Raw genomic sequence first — 19767 nt, 5'->3', positions numbered from 1 at the left:
TGCTGTATAAGTTATTCTTGTTTGTAAACCTAGACCTTTTTGAAATATTCTATCTCAATGTTTTTGCTCCTTTAAATGCTATCTGCTAAATTGTGTATAATTCCAAATATGATTTTTTCTTAACTTGAATTCTTTTTTTCTGGTTTCCTGTAATTTTTTTCAGGAGGTAACCAATGGATTCTTTAATTTTTACTTTACATTCTGGTTCTAAGATATATGGGCAGTTTTATAATGTCTTGAAATATGATATATAGGCTCTTCCTCTTCTCCCTCCCCCCCATGACTTTCAGGTAGTTCAATGATTCTCACATTCTCTCTTCTCAATGTCTTTTACAGGACAGTTGTTTTTCCTATCAGATACTCTACATTTTCTTCTATTTTCTTTTTCTTTGGACTTCATTTTATTATTTCTTGATGTCTCATGGAATCATTAGCTTCCGTTTGACCAACAATCCATTTCAAGAAATTATTTTCTTTGGTAAGCTTTTGTGCCTCTTGTTTTGACTTGCTAATTTTTTTCATATCTTTCTTCTGCAGTTTATTTTCCTATGTTTTTTCATACTGCTCTCAGTTCATTTTTAAAATTATTTTTAGCTCCTAAAACAAAACAAAACAAAACAAAAAACCTCTTGCTTTAATTCTTCAAGGAATTCTTGTTTAACTTGTGTCCAAGTTGTGTTTTTCTTTGAGGCTTTGCATATAGATTTTTAAAGGGAGTTATTCTCTTCTTCTGTGCGCTCACTGAGAGGCTCTGCAAATTCAGAACAGTTGAACTGTGTGCAGGTTCCTCTTTGGTCTGGGACAATTGCCCTGCTTATTTCATTGTAGGTGTCTACACTGAATTAGAGGCTAGAACTGAATCCTTCCTCTGGTCCTGGGATCAGAGCCACCCAAATATGCTTTTTTGTCAGACTTAGAAGGGATCACAGAGATCATTTGGTCTAAAACTCTAACCTTATGGAAGAAGAAATTGATATATTGGGAAGGGAAGTAAGCATGAACCATATTACAGAGAACTGAGTTTTTTTTTCCAGAAGTGAATTTCATGTTTTATCATATTCTTTTTCTCTGGTAGTTCTGGAAAACTGGATTTTAAAAATTTCTCTATCATAATTTTTTGCTCTTTGAGTCCTATATGGGTGATCCACTTGAAGTGTTTCCAATCCAGTACTATTAGAATGAAACTTTTTCCTAACACTGTCCCTATGATTATTTTACTTTAACTTACCATGTAGCTATTAGACTAGCACCGTGTTACCTGTTTTCCTACATAAACAGCCCTGAAAAGCTTTGCAGTAGTGACCACATCCCAGTAAGATGGCTTAGTTAAGTATCTGCCCAATATGCCACCCAAGGATTATGCAGGTGATTTACTGGAGCCTGAATTCAGTGATGGCTGCATTATTGGGATAAGGGCTAAGTGGTAGGTGTGGCTGGATTTGAGTGTGAAAGCTTTATGCTGATACCTGAGTCATACACTAAAGAGAGCTAGGATTCTGTTCTGTATGTGACATCCTGCCAGTGGCCAAACTGTATGTGTGTAGATTTTAGTCTTGAAAATTGTTTTAGATGAATGATCGTATAATTATAACATTAGTCAAAAGCACTACCAAACCAGATTTTGTTTTTTCTGCTTAGGCAGCTGCTCTAGTTCACATCTATCTGGATGGATCTGTGCTAGTGACTCATTCTGGCATTGAAATGGGGCAGGGGGTTCACACCAAAATGATTCAGGTAAGAACAAATAAACTCTGTGTGTGTGTGTGTGTGTGTGTGTGTGTGTGTGTGTGTGTGTGTATGAAGAGAGAGGGAAAAATAAAAGGAGAGGAGTTATACTTTTGTATTTTTTTTAATAAATCAATACTTTAGGGTATTAAAGTAGAGGAATAAACAATTAAGTTCAATAAGCAGTTATCAAACACCTTTTTATTAAAAAGGCAAGGAGAATATTTCAAGTAGAAGAAGCAATGGTTTTGGAGCCAGAGGACCCCAGTACAAATGCTAAAAGGTCTTGGCTTCCTTTGGGCAAATTATTTCTTCCTTCTGGGCCTCAGTTTCCTCATTATTAAGTGAGGGGTTGGAAAAGATGGCCTCTGAGATTTTACCTGAACCTAAATAATATGATCCTGTAACTTATTGTATATAAGGGCATTATTCTAGTTGTTGGGATACAAAGAAAAAACAAACAAAATCTGAGCCTGCCCTCATACATTTACACATATAAGTAAATAGAATAATTTGAGGAAGAAGGCACCAACAACTTGGAGGATCAGGAATAACTTTTTGTAGATGGCCAAGGTTTGAAAGAAGCTAACACACTTCATTGAATTGAATTCAGAAGAGACTGCCTTTTGAGCCCAAATCCCAAATTATGAATTTTGCAACCAGAAAAATATTTGGCCTGAAAACTGAAAATAGTAATCTCTGTGGACAAAAGTCTAAATTATGATTCAGAATATGATTCTGTGAGTATAAAATGAGAGCAAAGTAATTGGAAACTTATGAAGGGATATTTCTGTTAAGCTGAGGTGTAGGGGGAAAAAATCTGTCCATGGCATTAAGAAAATTTAGAGATTATACAGACCAAACATTATTTGTTAGATGAAGGAACTAAGCCCCTCTACTCTACACTTCAGGATCCTTCTATTCTTTTACTTCTTTCTTGGAGGAAGAGATGGCCATTCTCCTTGCCAACTCTCTCTACCCATTTCCTTTAAAATGACACTTTACTGCTTCAGGATCCTTCCCTTACTCTCATATTGAATCAAGACTGAGGTTTCAGCCCAGGTTCCTTGGATAAATTATTTAATGTCTTTAAGCCTTGGTTTCCTCATCTGACAAATTATTTTTGGTCTATATAATCCTGACAGAGCCCTGGACTTGGAAGGCCTGGGTTTAAATCCTATTTCAGACATTTGGTGGCTTTATGAGCCTGGAGATGTCACAACCTCCATAAGCCTTAATGTGTGCATCTGTAAACAGGGATGATAAAAGCAACTACCTCACAAAACTGCTTTGGGAATTAAATGAGATGTCAGTAAAAAAAACAAAAACTTTGCAAATCTTAAAGTATTAGATAAATGTCAACTATTATTATACTTTAGGACTCATCTGACAAATTTGTTTAATCTCTAGAGATATTAATATAATTTCTAAACTCTTTAGAGTGTAAACAGATAAATCATCATTTGTCAGATGAAGAAACTAAGGTTTTCAGAGGTTACATAATTTATCAGAGCTGAGGCCACAATCACAGTCTTTTCATTATAAATGAGAGAAAGAGAGGGAATGATTAATGGGGCAGGATCTTAGAGGAGACCAGAGAGGGTGAGAGGACTTCACCATGTACATTGATGTCCCCCCAAACAGTCTGGCTTCCCAATGTATCAGTCTCCTTAGTTCCCAACAGCTACAACTTCACTCTACCTCAGCCACAACACACTTGATCGAACTCTACCATTTTTTCTAGCTATCATCCTATATCTTTTCTCCCTTTAATTGCCAAACTGTTAAAAAGAATCATGTTCCCTCATCGCTTTCCCTTTCTCACCACTCTCACTCATTTCTTAACCTTTTGAAGCTGGCTTCCCATGCCACCACTTGCCTAAGACTGCTCTTTCCGAGGTTATCAATAATCTCCTAAATTCTAAGTCAGGTGGTCTTTTCTTAGTCCTCATACACTTGGACCTTTTTGCATTTTTTCATACTGCTAAACAGTCCCTTTATTTCAACTGATATTCAAATATATCAGTGTGTGTGTGTGTGTGTGTGTGTACAGTACAGTTTTTGTTCTGTAAAATCTGGATATAGTCAAAAGGTCACATTTAATGATCTAGAAGGCCACATGTGGCCTGAAGGTTCCCCACCCCTGTCCCAGACTAATCAAATAGTTTTCCCTTCCTTCACTTAATGATACACATATGTGCACACGCACATATTTTTGTACATATATATATGCATGTGTATGACATTTAAGATAAAGATAAACAAGAGTGGGCAAAATATTTTTAAACATGAACAGATTTTTGATATAAAAAGTTGTCTTTTCTCAGATTTATGTCAGATCATATAATGTTATTTACTAGGCTGTCTAAATGTATTTAAACTATGTCAGCTATTGTCATCATAGTTATTGTTATATTATTAGATTGTAAACTGTTAAAGAGTGGGGTCTGTGTTGCATTCCAAGCTTTTAGCACAGGAGCCTACAAATAGTAGGTATTTAATGTCTTTTGAATTGAATTGAACTTGTGGTAATAAGAGCTTATTCTCTTTGCTAGGTTGTCAGTCGTGAGTTAGGAATGCCGATGGCCAATATTCACTTGCGTGGAACAAGTACTGAAACGGTCCCTAATGCAAATATCTCAGGAGGATCTGTGGTGGCAGATCTTAATGGCATGGCAGTGCAGGTAAAATCAGAGCACTAACATATTAATCCTTGGTCTTCTATGACTAAATAAAGAATGTCCCCAAAGTCTTAGTGTAGCTTTAAACTATGAAAGCTTACATTTTTAATAAATTTAAACTATGAAGTTTAAAACTACACTAAGACTTTGGGACATGCATTATATAAGTGAAGCCCAGTAAATCTTGAAGAAATATTTAGAAATGAGAATGGAATATCATTCAAATATTTATTAAGCACCTAACTTGTTCAAGGTATTGGGGGAAAGAAGGGAGAGGATTTCAAAGAAGTCTAAGAGATCTTTCCTATCTTCTAGAAGCTTACAATCTAGTATATTGGATAAAGTGTTGAATTTGAAGTGAGGAAGACCTGGATTCAAATTCTGCCTCTGATCCTAACTAATCATGTGGGCATAGACAAGTTATTTAACTTTAGTTTCCTCTTCAGTAAAGAGGAGAAAACAAGAGAATCTGTGATTTTGTCAGCATGGGGAACTCCGATTGTGAGAGCTCCCTGTACAGCCTGTCAGTGGTAGGGGAAGTAAAGTAGGATTACATGATCATAGATCTAGGGCAAGAAAGGACCTTAGAAATCATCTAGTGTGACTCCCTCTCTCCCCCAGTTTCTAAATAAGGAAATCGAGGTCCAAGAAAGTTAAATGACTTGCCTAAGACAAAAAATGTAAGCCTCAAAGTCTGAATTTGAGCCCAAGTCCTCTAACTGTAATCAATGTTCTTTCCCCTCCCATACTGCCTGTAGGATTTATAGGATTTAGAGAAATGGAGAGAAGAGGGTTGGGCATTCCAAGCTGTGGGATATTTCCTGCATGAGTAAAGACAGAGAGACTAGAATATGCGAAATGAATTTGGAAGGCAGTGAGTTGATGAATCTGGTTGGGGGAGGGAAGTTCCATCTTGAGGAGCAGAGGGCAATAAAGTTAGAAAGGTGGACTCGATTTTCTTCTTTCAGCAGTTACATTGTAATCCCTTGCGTACAGCAGGTGCTTAATAAATATTTGTTGAATTGAATTGAATTGAATTGGAGCTGGATCTCCCCCACCCCCACCTTATTTTTACATAGACACTTCTCCTGGAATGTTCAACTAAGCCAACTACATTTTTGAGATCAGCATGTCTTGGGTAAATAAAAAATCCTACAGGATCCTGTAGGAAAAGTGCAGCCCATTTGAGTAAGTCATTCAGTATCCCCTCCATTCCCAGCTAAACCTCTTAGCTTTCATGCAAAGACCAGCTCCATAGAAAGTCCAGCCTCCAAAGAGGATTATTATTCTGCCTTGAGTTAAGCTTCTCTCACTTTTGTCCACATATGCTGGCCAACTGCTCAAGCCTCAAGTGATTCATTGTAATATATAGTTTTGGAGTAGCTTTTAATTAATTCCAGGATGAGCTGAATTCACTGGCCTGGACCCCACTTCCTCTAAGGCAAGTACATGTCTGAGCATTGTATTAGCTTATGTAACAATCACACCATGCTGCTGACTCATACTCACCTTACCAAACTATAAGACTGCTTCAACCCTTGCCGGAATTAGTAGTAGATTGTTCTTAAAAACAAACACGTTGCAAGAACAAATGAAGCTCATTCATTGAACAAACATTTATTTAGCACCTGGTGGGTACAAAGCCCTATTTAGACACTGGAAAAACCAAGATGGGCCATTACCTTTAGAGAGTTTATATATGTACTTTCATAAATCCATGGGCATTAATGACAATGAATCAATTTGCAGATTTATTTAGTGGTTTGCACCTAATTGAGCTTTAAATTTTTTTTTTAAATTTTGGACCACTTTCTATCTCAAGTACATTTGTATTAATTTTATTTAACAAAGCTACTATTTCCTTCACACATTACTAGCATAATTTTAATTTTTTCATCAATTACAGGATGCTTGTCAAATTCTTCGAAAACGTCTGGAACCCATCATTAGCAAAAACCCTCATGGCACTTGGAAGGACTGGGTAAGAGTTTCTATGTGAAAGAGTAAGAGGCAGTTCTTACCACAAAGGAAGTGCTTAATAAGGAACTTACAAATCAAACAGCTTTGATAAAGGGTTCTGAAAGGTGCCACCATGGTAAAGGAGGAAATAGACAGAATAAAGGGAAGTTTGGGGTTGGATTTTGATAACTTTAGTGGGTCATTATTAGATTCTCAAGCATCTACTTCTTAGGGAGTGGAAAACCTAATATTCTAGGGTTCAAGTGATAAAGAAAAGAAATCTCTAGGAAATGATTAAATTCCATATATTCATGGCAACTGGAAGAGGAGGTTCCCCAGGATTATTCTTCGAGGTAAGATTTTCCTATCCTGAACCATGAACTTTGATTGCGTGTTTAGAGTTGGAAGGGACCTTGGCAGCCCTCCTCACCACAATGGATCTGATAAGTGACCATTCAGCCTCTATTTGAAGACCTCCAGGGAAGGGGAGTTCATGGCCTTTGGAGGCTGCCCATTCCACTTTGGAATAATCCTGGTTATTTGGAATTTTTCCTGAGATCAAACCTAATTTTGCCTCTTTGTAAGCTCCACCTATTGCTCTTGGTTATTACCCAAACAGACCTTTCTTCCTTGCACCAGCTCTTTAAATACTTAAACTTATCAATGATGTCCTCCCTGACAGTTCTCTTCTTCATGACAAACATTCCCAGTTCCTTCAATTGATCATCATATACCATGGACTTGACACAAGAAATCATCTAGACCAAACTGTGTATTATACAGATGAGGAAACTGAGGCCTAGAGAAAGTGACTTGCTGCAGGTCACACAGTTGACAAGCTGCTAAGGCAGGTTTTGAACTACACACTGGGATTCCAAATATTCTTTCCTTAGCCAGTGATACACAGGGATGTATAACTAGGACAAATTCTATTTCACCTTTAGCATGCGAACAAATTTTAAATGTCAGAAAATTCATTGTCCATGGCATAAAGGTATTTATTTTGTGGTCAGTCATCACATATGTTACAGTGATGACTCAACTGCCAACACACAAGGAATAGAATTTTTCAATTTGCCCGAGGAGCAAAATATCTTGTTGTATCTCTGCGGGGAGTGTACACATTACATCCAGAGGGATATTCAATGCAACTGATAGAATTTGATGGAATTTTCCTTTTGTGTTCTTGTTTTTCCTTTTTAGTATTAGTACATCCACAATATTGAAATGAAAAGCTCATTCACAGATACTATAAATGTCTGCAACAGATTTGTTAACATTTTTTTGATTCTAAACAAATGCCAAGTAAATAAGCATTTCTATAAACAAAGTAGAGCAGATAATGAAAATTAAACACAAAACCAGAAATTTCCTTTATGTACAAGTTATTTTTCCTTTTAAGTATATAATAAATTCAAAATATTACTTTCAAAGTTGTCATGCTCATCTGTGTTTCCTTATGAAGTTTCTTCTATTCATTCTGTGCTTTTAAAAATGCTTCAGGGACAATTTTTTCTCTTACTTTTTTGACAATAGTATTGCTAGCCTTCTTCTCAAAAGGGGAAAAAGGAAAAACAACACTGCTGCAGAATCTTTAAAATTATTTTACACTCATAAACTATTCATGAGGTAATTAGATAATTGTATTTTATGAAGACAAGACAGGCTGTCCATATGGAAAAGGTGAAAGATGGCAGATGGCCAGCCACCAGTACTTTATTTGTACCCTCGCAATGTCAGGAGAAAGTGAGGAAGTCTCCAGCATATGGGGCATAACCCCTCGCCCCTCCATCATGGCAAACTTATGGGAGAACATGACCAAGAGCTGCGCAAGATGGGTTGGTTGTCCAATTTATCCTTGTATGGGTTGTGAGCTACATTGAGGAGATTAAAGATTCATGTGCATATGAATATTCCAAATTTAAAAATCATAACCAATTTGTCCAGAGGGCAATCAATTTTTTGGCTACTGAAGCTCTGAAAGACTAAGATGTAGAATACTTGGATTCTCTAAGAGTGGGGGAAGTGCCAGTGCTGAAACTTGAACAGAAAATTGTTCTGCATGTTATTGCAGTTTGTTAATTTAATTTGTAATAAGAAGTAACAGTTACTGACCAGAAAGAGGATTACTTAATTTAGAATAAAATTAGAAATGAGAACATAGATGAAATGTTATTTTTAGTTTTTGTTTCTTTTTAAATGCATTTCTTTTGGACTGTATCATAAGAGAGAATATGTTCCTCTTTTGCAGGCAAAAGAAGCTTTTAATCAAAGCATTAGTCTTTCAGCAACTGGATATTTCAGGTAAAAAAGCCCTTTCATCCTCATGGAATTGTTAAAATTTGAGGTGAGACCATGCCATCTCACTGCTAAAGTGAGAAAAGGAAGACAAAGGTTAATATAGAGTATTTCGAAGAAATAGATAAAAATGCTTTTTAAAAATGTGCCTTTAAAAAATAGTGGAATCAAGGGAAACTTTTGGCTCTGTTTACAATTTTGACAAAAGGTATTTTATATTTTCTAGTAGTATAGGCCACTAAAATTGAGCTTCTGTTCCCTATTTAAAAGCACCAGTGGCTGAATAGGTTCATGGGGCAACTTGTAGTTGAATAGATAATATTGCAATAAAAATAAAAGTTCAGGAATGTCTAGCAAAAGTTCTGGAGAGGTCAGGAGAGTTGCATCTCATTGTTCTTATCACTTCAAAATAATTGTTCATCATTCCTGAAGAGTTTTCTGGAGCAAACCCTTGGAAACCTTTCATGTCCAGCCTGGAGTAAACATAGAGAAAGAAGGGAAGAATTTGTGCTAATAAACTACTGACCTTAGTTATCCCTGCCCTTCTCTCTACTCTCAAATTGTATCTAACACTGAAATACTAAGGTATAGGCAAGGAACTGATGCAGATTGTCTGATCTGAAAATGGAAGTCCAGGTTAATGATAGAGAGTGATGGAGAGAATGGTGTCCTTACAGCATTATAGGTATAAGTCATGGGAGGCTAGGGCTTGGCAAGTGAGAGCAAGGGGTTTGGATGTAAGCTTCTTAAATTGTCTTCCAGTGGCCTAGTGTTAGTCTAGAACAGAGGTGTTAAACTCTGAAAGAAATGGGAGCCCTTGAATCAAATACAAGGATCCCTGTGGGCATATATTGATTTAAAAAAAAAACAGACATTAACATTATCTGTTTTCTTATATTGTTATTTATTTTGTTAAATATTTTCCAATTACACTTTAATCTGGTTCAATCTACATTCAAGAGTGTTATTTTTTTTCTTTCTTGCTTTTTGGTGAGGCAATTGGGGTTAAGTGACTTGTCCAGGGTCACACAGCTAGTCAGTGTCAAGTGTCTGAGGCCAGATTTGAACTCAGGTCCTCCTGACTCCAAGGCAAGAGCTCTACCCACTGTGCCACCTAGCTGCCTCTCAAGAGTGTTTTGAACCATGTATTTGACCCCTCTGGTCTAGAACGTATGGGTAGCTTTGAACATTTGTCAGAAAAAGCAAATATTGAGATTTTCACATTAGATTAAGCTCCAGGGTAGGCAAAATTCCTCTTGACAGGGGAATACTTTTGGAGGGACATTCATATGACCTAGAGCATTTGTTTAGGACTTTTTCAGGGGTTTGAAATAAGAGCCCAAAACAAGAGGTGTGTGTGTGTGTGTGTGTGTGTGTGTGTGTGTGTGTGTGGTTATAGTGCCATGGAAATGCCCCATTAGATTAGTGAAATGATGGCTACGTATTATGCAAGACTTCTGTCTTTCTGTGATCTAAACAATCTGGTGCATCTTCCAGAGATCTGGTTGTTCTCTGGGTCTTTTGTTTTAAACACAGCTTATAAAAGCTGTGTAATAAAATTCAACCAGAATTTTTACTATAATAAAAACTGACTACTTATAATAGTCCACTTTTATATTTTTTATAGTTACAAAGTGGTCTTCCCATAATAACTCTCTAAAGTAGTTAATGCAAGTATTATATCCATAGTTTACAGATGAGGAAACTGAGGAGCCAAATGAGGAAAAGAGGTTAAGAGCCAATCTCAGACAAGTTAAATGATTGATGTGTCATCACTCAGGTCAGGTCATTAGATGGCACAGTGGATAGAGTGCCCAGCTTACAGTCAGGAAGATGTGAGTTCAAATCTGGCCTCAGATACCTACTAGCTGTGTGACCCTGGGCAAGTCATTTAACCCTGGTTGCCCCAGTTTTATAAAATAAGCTGGAGAAGGAAATGGCAAACCACTCTAGGATCTCTGCCAAGAAAACCCCAAATGGTGTTAGAAGGAGTTGGACATAATTGAAATGACTGAATAACAACAAATCGTCACTCAGCTAGTCCAGTAAATGACAGAGCCAACATCTGAACTCTGGTATTCTACTTCTAAGTGAAGTGCTTTTACTACCACTTAAATGTACCCTTGCAAAATACTTAAAAAAACCCAAAACTACATTTCCAACAGGGGCTATGAGTCTGACATGGACTGGGGAAAAGGTGAAGGTCAGCCATTTGCCTACTTTGTTTTTGGAACTGCCTGTTCAGAAGTTGAAGTTGATTGTCTGACAGGAGATCATAAGGTAACTGCTTCCTTATACAGTCTCCAACCTAGGCCTAAATTGCAAGTTGAATTCTGTCCCTCCCTTAAAGCAGGTGATGCCAGTCTTATGTGTCAGAATCACAGAATATCAGAGTCATGAGGGACAAGTTCAAACAAGAATTTTTAAGCCATTTATGAATATGTAATACAGAAAATGTTACCAAGTATATTTGTTGGTGTTATCAGACCAGGGTGACCAGTGATTCTAAGCTCTTATGCGATAAATAATAATAGAGCATTCTTAACAGTCTGCCGAGTCAGTCTCAGGACGTCAATCCAAATTTATTGTGTGTCAGCTGAGAGTTCTATTTTCTGTTTGTCAGATAAGTGACTTTCTTTATTCAGGTAATGGACCACATACAATTTTTCATTGAATATTGGAGTGTCTTTATAGCTTCATAACTTATACAAGAGGAGTCTCCCTTCTATTCTGCCACCTCCCCTTGCTCTACCCCTTTCCCCCACCTTCTGCCAATAAACAAAATTCCTGGGTATTTCTCAAGTGATATTTTAGGCTGGTCATACGTTTCCTCATCATGTTGAGAAACAATCTCTTCTGGGGTTGAAAAAACAAGTTGACCGATTAGGCTTAGGAAGCACATGGGACCCTCACCTTGACCATTGTGAACAACCAGAGGAACGAGAGGAACAAGCTATCAGGATAGGCATAAACAATCCCAAGGTTAATGTAAGAATAATGCACCACTAGCCAGGGCTTTTGTTATACCCTGATTTGATGATATGCACTGATCCAAACAACCCTAGCATCTCTCATGGTGATGTCTATGGACTGTGGTCTGGATAAAGTTTATCACCAATGTATGGCCCGAATATATCATTTTAATGGAATCCTTTTTTTTTTTTTAAAGATTTATGAGCCTTGTTTATCTAACCCCAGACTTTCAAGCATCTGGCCATGAAACTCAAGCAGAGTCAACTCTCAATGGTCCCTATCCAGACATAATGCTTATCTCTAGGGCTTGGTGTACATGCTAGAGAGATCTTCAAGTATCATTACACAACATTTCATCTCTCCTTTATGTATTTGACTTCTCTGGCCCTTCTACCACGAGAAAGGAGATTAGAAGGCTTTCTGGATCATCTGGATTTGCACATTTCCAGATTGTGTTTAGTTCTGCCAAGGTCCTTAACAAGGTTGTAACATACTATAAAGATGATGATTCATGGAGTTCTACAAGAACGGCACTGCTGACTTGTCTTAGTAGGGGGCTTGGAATTGACTGTATGCAGGGCCTACAAAGTTCTAGGTAATCTGTTCTCATGGCTGACCTTACCCTTTCTTAAGGGGGGCAGCCCAGTGTTGTGAGAAGAACACTGGACTTCTTATCAGGAGACCTGGGTATATACATTGGTTCTAGTTCTAGGGAGAGGAAAAAACTGCATTCTTGGCACTAATTATCTATGTGATCATTGAAATGTCATGATTTCCCCCCAGAGAAGCTTGTTTCCTCACATGATGAGGAAACCTATGACCAGCCTAAATATACCATTTGAGAAATACCCAGGAATTTTGTTTATTGACAGAAGGTTGGGGAAGGGGAGGGAAGAGCAAGGGGAGGTAGTAAAGTAGAAGGAGGACTCCTCTTGTATACTTAATGTCTTTAATCCTCAATTTTCTCAGCTGTAAAATGGGAATAGTAATATGTGTACTATCTACCTCCCAGGGCTATTATGAAGAAAGTGCTTTGTAAACTTTAAAATATTATATAAATATGAGCTACTACTATTATTATTATTAAGCTACAGTCTTTCCCCTCCTCCCTCTTCTCCCAAGGCAAGCATCCTGAATAGCCCCAATAGTTCTAAGCAATTCAATTGGGTGGGCAGTCATTGACCTAGCAGAAGATTGTACTAGATTGAATGCTCCTTGAGGGACCATGCTTGGTTTTATATCTTTGTATATTATTTTTCTTTGGGATAAGCATTTGGGATAAGTATCCTGTTGGTGTTACCTGCCACCCTTTCCATGCTTAGGCTGTGGTAAAGGGCAGGAGGTCCTACTCCTTTGAGAACAGAACATGTTCCTGCCACAGCAGGTTTTGGGGACTGTCCTAAATCTTCCACCTCGGATAATGACCTCCTGTAGACTTGCTTGGCCTGTAGGCATCCGGTAGAACTTTGTCCTTTATGACTTCATCCACCAAAATAGAGACTCCCAGAACTGGAAGGAAGCTTAGAGAGTATCTAGTTTGACCTCCTATTTGTAGAAGGGGAAACAGAGGATCCAGAGAAGTGACCTGACTTGGTCAGTATCACACAATGAGTTAGTGAAAAAAGTTGGGACTAGAAGTCAAGGCTTCTGAGCCTCAGACCAGTTAATAAACCAAGACAATAAGCATTTATTAGGTGCCTGTTATGTGTAAAGCAGTGTGCTATGTGCTGGTTATACAAATGCAAGAAATAAAAATTGTCCTTGTCTTCAAGGAGATTATATTCTAATGAGGGAAGAAAACACATAAAAGGAAGAAGGAAGCTGAAAAGGGGGGAGGGAGGGGAGAAGAGATGAAGGTAGATGGTACCAGATATGGTAGAGAAAGTCCAATTCAATGCTCTTTCCACTACTCTACCCTGCTGAACAGATGAGATGAATGCTTCAAGTCTGTGAGGGTTTAGTATCCTGTATTATCAACTAATTTTTTTCTTAAGACAATAATCTAGATTAATGTTGTCAAACTCAAATAGAAATGGGGGCCACTTAACTATATATAAGGATCTCTTTGGGCCATATATTGACTTTGAAAATGACATCTATTTACATATTTATTTTTTTAAAATTAATATGTCAACACATTAAAATCAGATAGAAACTATATTTTATTCTGGTATCTTCACCTCTCCCATCCCAGACACACCGGGGTCGTTCTCAGGAGTGTAGTGGGTTGCATATTTGGCACTTCTGATCTAGATGAAGACATACCCTCAAACACTGCATCCTTCAGTTTTCATATTTTCCCTTCTACTAATTACTATAGCTAATCATGTTCCCATGACAGATGAGAATCCTCAGGGCTCTTGGGAGAGGCTGATCGGCCCAATACACCACTTTTCATTTGCAGATTAGTAGAGAAGTTGTGGTTTCTAAGTTCCAGCCTTGAGGTTCAGCCCTTTCACTACTATGAAAATAAAAACCTAGAATAAAAGATGAAATATTACACTATGGCACACCAAGTTCTATAAACAATTCATTAGCAGGAGGAATACAAATACTATTTCTTATCCTATCTTGCTATAGTTATAGAGGTATAAGACAATATAGAAAAGTATAAGCTGTTTCTAGTTTGTTGTGTCATTTCTTGTGTTTTTTGATTAATCAACTTATTTAATTGATAATTTATGACAAGTGTCATATATTTTGCTAACTATTTATTTCTTATAGAGAGAATAGTGGACAAGCTATTAAGTTGGTTAGTTTATTGATATAACTCTGAAAGCTCTTTTCACTTAATAGAATCTTTTGTTACTCCTTTCTCCTGAAAGAAGTGGGGATGTGGTGGCACCACTCAGGAGTGAATTAGTGCCAAAGATGCAGCTTTTTCCTTTCCCTAGAACTGGTTTTCAGAAAGCATAAGTAAACCTTTTTTTATTTTTTTTTTAACAGAACATAAGAACAGACATTGTCATGGATGTTGGTCACAGTATCAATCCAGCTATTGATATAGGTCAGGTAAGTGTTACCATTTTTCAGTCTTTCTGTATTTCTAACACTCGTCTTTTTAGTAATGATTGGAGTGGAACAATGCTGTGGGGATTTTTGGGGACATATTTACTCATTACTCTCATGTGCCATACCTTTACGTAAGGGTGTCCTTCCCCCATACTGGGGAATCTTTATTTCCTTCAGGGAAAAAAAAATATTCCTATTACCACATATCAGTTCAGAAAATATTTGGGTTATTTTAAAGGAGTTTGGGTATGAGAAAAGACTAAGCTTATCCAGGGTGAGGAACCTGCAGCCTCAAGACCACATGTGGCTTTCTAGGCCCCTTGAGTGGGGCCTTTTGAATGAGTTCAAGTTTTATAGAACAAATCCTTTTATTTAGGGTATTTGTTCTATGAAGTTTGGATTTAGTCAAAGGCCGCATTTGAGGACCTAAAGGACCACATGTGGCCTTGAGGCCACAGGTTCCCAACTCCTGAATAGAATTTGAAGTATAAGGTTCTCTCAGGCCTCTAATGCTACAAAATCAATCAACTAAACAATAAACATTTATCAAGCGCCTACTATATGCTCAGTTGGCAAGAAAAGTATGAGTATTGTAAACTATTCTAAGCTGAAAAATCATCATGAGTTTGTCCACAGGATGATTTTTGTTTTTTTGGCCATAGGCTCTCAAAGAGTAAAATGTTGAACTTAGATCTTAGAATCTAGTTGGAGAGGTTAGACTAATATACAGAAACCAGTAAGACAATGGTGTCTAAGTATATAATATCCTTTTAACTTGTGTCATACAAACAAGTGCTAAAGAAATTCAGAGAATGAAGAAATCATTACGTGCTCAGTTTGGGAAGTCATCATGGTATACTGAAGTAGAATACGAATTGGGCTGTGAAGGATGGCTTGTAATTAGGTATAGTGTATGGCACAACAGGCAATGAGAACGGCAAAAATGAAGACACAGAGGATAGAATAAACATTGTAAAGATAGTTAAAAATGTACAAACATTTCTGAACTATGTTGCCTACACTCTGGCCAGCCTCATTATTTCCCTTATAATATCAGAATCTTGTATTCTTCCTCCTGGGATACTGGTCTCTAACAGATGGTTTTGTTTGTTTGTTTGTTTGTTTTTTGTTTTTGTTTTTGTTTTTGCCTTACTTTTCCTGTAACCAGGCTTTTCTTGTCATTTCTTGGCCATTTCTGAACTATACCAACATATGTGTAACTTTCCCCCCATCTCTTCTTTATTTGTTGTCTTCCCCTATTGGAATGTAATCTCTTTGAGGTCAGGGACTTTTATTGCTTGTATTTTCATTCCCGTGCTTAGCACACACAGTCAGTACTGAAGTTTTTTTTTTCTTTATCATTCATTCCTGATTAGATTAATCTGATTAGAGTGGCAATAGCATACTTCTTGGTAAATATTGGAGGATGCTACAGGATAAGTACATCTTAGAATTAAAAACAGAGTACTCAATGAGGTCTGATGGAAAATATTGCCATAGTATAGGGGAACTGGGGGGACTTTGTGGAAAGAGATACCATTTGAGATAGAATTTTTAAATGATGGATAGGGATTCAGTAACTGAGGAGGGAACAGGAGGAGCATTCCAGATGTAGGAAACAAATAACAGGACTAATAATTCTGATTCTGAACATGGGTCACACTAAGCAAAAGGTAGTAACCAAAGTTAATAGTAGCTAACATTTACATAGTGTTTTAAGGTTTAAAAATGCTTTACATACAATATGTCATTTGATCCTCACTAAAAAACAGACAAAAACTCTTGAAGTAGGTGCTATTAGTATCCCCAATTTTTATAGATTAACAGTCAGAGCCTTAAAGAGATGAACTAATTAAGTGACTTGCTGAGTATCACATAGCTAGTGTGTCAGGTGGATTTGAACACAGGTGTTGCTGAGTCAAAGTCTGGCTCTCTACTAGACTTTCTTCAAAATTAAAAAAAAAGGGATGAACAGGTATAGGAGGAAGATAAGGAGTTCACTTTTGTATAGGTTTTTTGAGATGTCCATGAGATGTACTTGTGGAGAAACAGGTCTGGGGCTTAGAGGAGACACCAGTCTGAAAACCAGGGAAAGGAGATTGGACTTGATCCATTATTCAGCAGGGGGCCAGTGTCCTCTAAGCAGAGGAGTAACCTTATAAAAGTGATACTTTCTGGAGATTGGTCTGGCCATATTAATAAGATTTAGAATGATCCTACTGTCATCTCAGGCTGAATTATGATATGGAATATGGCAAGGGAAAGACTACTTTTCTCTAAATTGAGTTGTTTGACTAGATGATCTGCCAAGTTTCTTCTATAAGCTATCGTGTCTCCCTATTAGCCTTTTCTTCTGTAGGCTAATCATCCTCAATTCCTTTAATCAGTTCTCGTATGGAAAGCCTTCTAATCTTACATTAGAACTCTAAATACACTTCTCTTGTTAAAGCCCTAAGTAAAACAAAGGACTTCAGATGAGATGTAGTCTGATCACTGATTCTGGTAGTGGCTTCTGCCAGTACAGCCTAAAATTATGCTGATTTTTTTTTGTTATCACATCACATTGCTGAATCATACTGATCTTGCAGTTGATTGGAGCCTCTAGATATTTTTCACATGAATTCTCATCTAGCATATCTCCCCTATTCTGTACTTATGCAATTGATATTTGGATCCCTATAGGATTTTATATTTACATCTAATAATTTTCATCTCCTTAGATCAGACTATTTTTCTAAATTATTGAAACATTTTTGGATCCCGGTTCATACATCCAGTGTGGTAGCTATCCCTCTCAGAACAGCTAATCGTGCCTTCTGTATTTTCATCTAAGTGATTGACAAAAATATTGAATAGAGCAAGATCAAGGAGAGAGTCTTGACATGTTGTACTGGAGACTTTCCTCCAAGTTGACGTCAATCCCTTAATTGCAACCTTTTAGCTCCATTAATTCAGTCAGGTCCAAACTGACTTAGCCATACTATTTTTCAGCCCATATTTCTGCATTTTGCCCACATGAATATCAATAGAGACTTTATAAAATGATTTTCTAAAAATCCAGTTATATTCCCTCCAAGTGGCACTTCATATATTTACCAGTCTAGAAACACTATCAGAAAAGGAAATGAGATTAGTTTAGCATTACTATGCATGATTAACCATGACTCATACTGGATAGGATTGATAGGGAGAGGGCAAGCTGAAAGAATAATACGAAGTCTGAAAGAAGTGGTGAAAGTCTATTTTGACTTAGAACCTAATTTTTTTTGGGGGGTGGGCCCAAGGCAATTGGGACCCAGAGTCACACAGCTAGTAAGGGTTATGTATCTGAGGCCAGATTTGAGCTCAGGTCCTCCTGACTCCAGAGCTGGTGCTCTATCCATTGCGCCACCTAGTTGCCCCTTAGAACTCATTTAAGGCTGCATGAAATAGGTAGAAAAACGCTTGAAGACTGGTAGACCTGGATTCAAATTCTACTTCTGATATATATTGGCTGTATGTTCCTGGAAAAATAAGTTAAATACTCAGTGCTCTAGGCCTAGTGTCTTTTGAAGACTGTAAATTGCAAAGAAGGCAATGACCTCTATTGGTAGAAGGACTCTCCTCCCTAGGAACTCCCCATACCAACCAAATCACAAGTCCATTCCCTGTCCCATACTTATATGAAGGCAAGAAATTGTGATTAATGGAAACAGAAGGGATCTTAGGGATCATCTGATACAATTCCTCCATTTTTACAAATGAGAAATTGAGGCTTAAGAAAATAAGGTGACTAGCCTACCGTCATAGAGCTAGTTCACGTTCGAGCCAGAACTAGAACCCAGATATTCTTACTCTAAGTTTATTGTTGCTAATAGCCCAAAAGCATGTGGTTCTCTGTAAAATGTTTAAAATGTTTGAAAAATAAATGTTATCTTAAAGTTGCAAAGCATTTGAGTTAATATATCTGATATTTGACTATATATGGAAAAATTAATTCCTTATCATTTTTTTACATCAGGTTGAAGGTGCATTTATTCAAGGTGTGGGTCTTTATACATTAGAGGAACTGAAATACTCACCTGAAGGAAACCTCTACACTCGGGGGCCAGAACAGTATAAAATTCCTTCCTTCTGTGATGTTCCTACTGAGTTCAATGTTTCCTTTTTGCCTGCTTCCGAAGTTGCACACACTCTATATTCATCAAAGGTAAGGTACACTGGATAAGAATTAATTTTTCACTGAAAAGTGTTTCAGGAGGGAATTCAACTCAATATAATGCAAGTATATATTAAACCAGTATCTGTGATGCATTATAGTATATACTGGGAATAAAAAAACAAGAAACCCCACAAAAACAAAATTCCCTTGCCCTCAAGAAGTTTATGTTCTACTGGGAGGAGATTCTTCTTCTTTAGGTGGGAAGCACCATATCAAATAAGTTTATTTTTCAGTTGCTAATGGTTTGTACTCAACAAAGACTACGAAGAAAGAAATATAATTGCTCACATTTGTTTGGCAGGTTAACATTTTACATCTATTAACTGATTTTTTTAAATAATAAGCGAGATTAGTTAAATATAAATAAAATGCATAAGTAAAAAGAAAGTTGGATTTTTTTAGCCACTATATTTGTTTTCCTCCAAGGGCCTGGGTGAGTCTGCATTATTCCTGGGATCTTCTGTGTTTTTTGCCTTACATGATGCAATATGTGCAGCTCGACGAGAAAGAGGATTTTCTGGAGATTTCACGTTGAATAGTCCGTTGACTCCTGAGAAGATTAGAATGGCATGTGAAGATAAATTTACAAAAATGGTACATATTTTTCAAAAGAAACAAAACTGGAAAAATGCTAACTTCTTTTTTGAAGCTAGAGAGGAATGAACCACCAAAGTAGTTTTCTACTGTAATCAAAGTAGAGGGAAATGAGAGGGGGGAAATGATAATTTTTAGGATTATTATCTCTAAATAGAGCCCGGCAGATTCCTGAGGGCATGAAATATTAGACTTGTAGCCCTACAGTGAAAAATTCACAATTTTTCATTCTTCATTTTATAAAAGAAAAAGAAAAAAATACAATGAAGAGGAATTTTGTTGTTGTTTAGCCCTGTCTGACTCTTCATGATACCATTTGGGGTT

General features: G+C 37.1%; 1 protein-coding gene across 1 annotated transcript in view; it reads left to right on the top strand.

Moving 5' to 3' along the window:
• The window catches only part of LOC114030022 (aldehyde oxidase-like), a 34717-nt gene that overhangs the window by 7229 nt on the left and 7721 nt on the right, over nt 1-19767 (top strand). Inside the window, exons 5-12 of the mRNA XM_027844691.1 lie at nt 1639-1734; nt 4281-4409; nt 6313-6387; nt 8617-8669; nt 10829-10943; nt 14583-14648; nt 18649-18837; nt 19276-19443. Coding sequence (XP_027700492.1) covers nt 1639-1734; nt 4281-4409; nt 6313-6387; nt 8617-8669; nt 10829-10943; nt 14583-14648; nt 18649-18837; nt 19276-19443 — 891 coding nt within the window. The remainder of the gene's footprint in view (nt 1-1638; nt 1735-4280; nt 4410-6312; nt 6388-8616; nt 8670-10828; nt 10944-14582; nt 14649-18648; nt 18838-19275; nt 19444-19767) is intronic.

This window comes from Vombatus ursinus, unplaced genomic scaffold (genome assembly GCF_900497805.2).
Source record: "Vombatus ursinus unplaced genomic scaffold, bare-nosed wombat genome assembly UNPS02005226.1, whole genome shotgun sequence".
In the NCBI taxonomy this organism is placed as follows: domain Eukaryota; kingdom Metazoa; phylum Chordata; class Mammalia; order Diprotodontia; family Vombatidae; genus Vombatus; species Vombatus ursinus.
The sequence above is the reverse complement of the archived record's forward strand: the minus strand, read 5'-3'. Positions and strand labels throughout refer to the sequence as shown.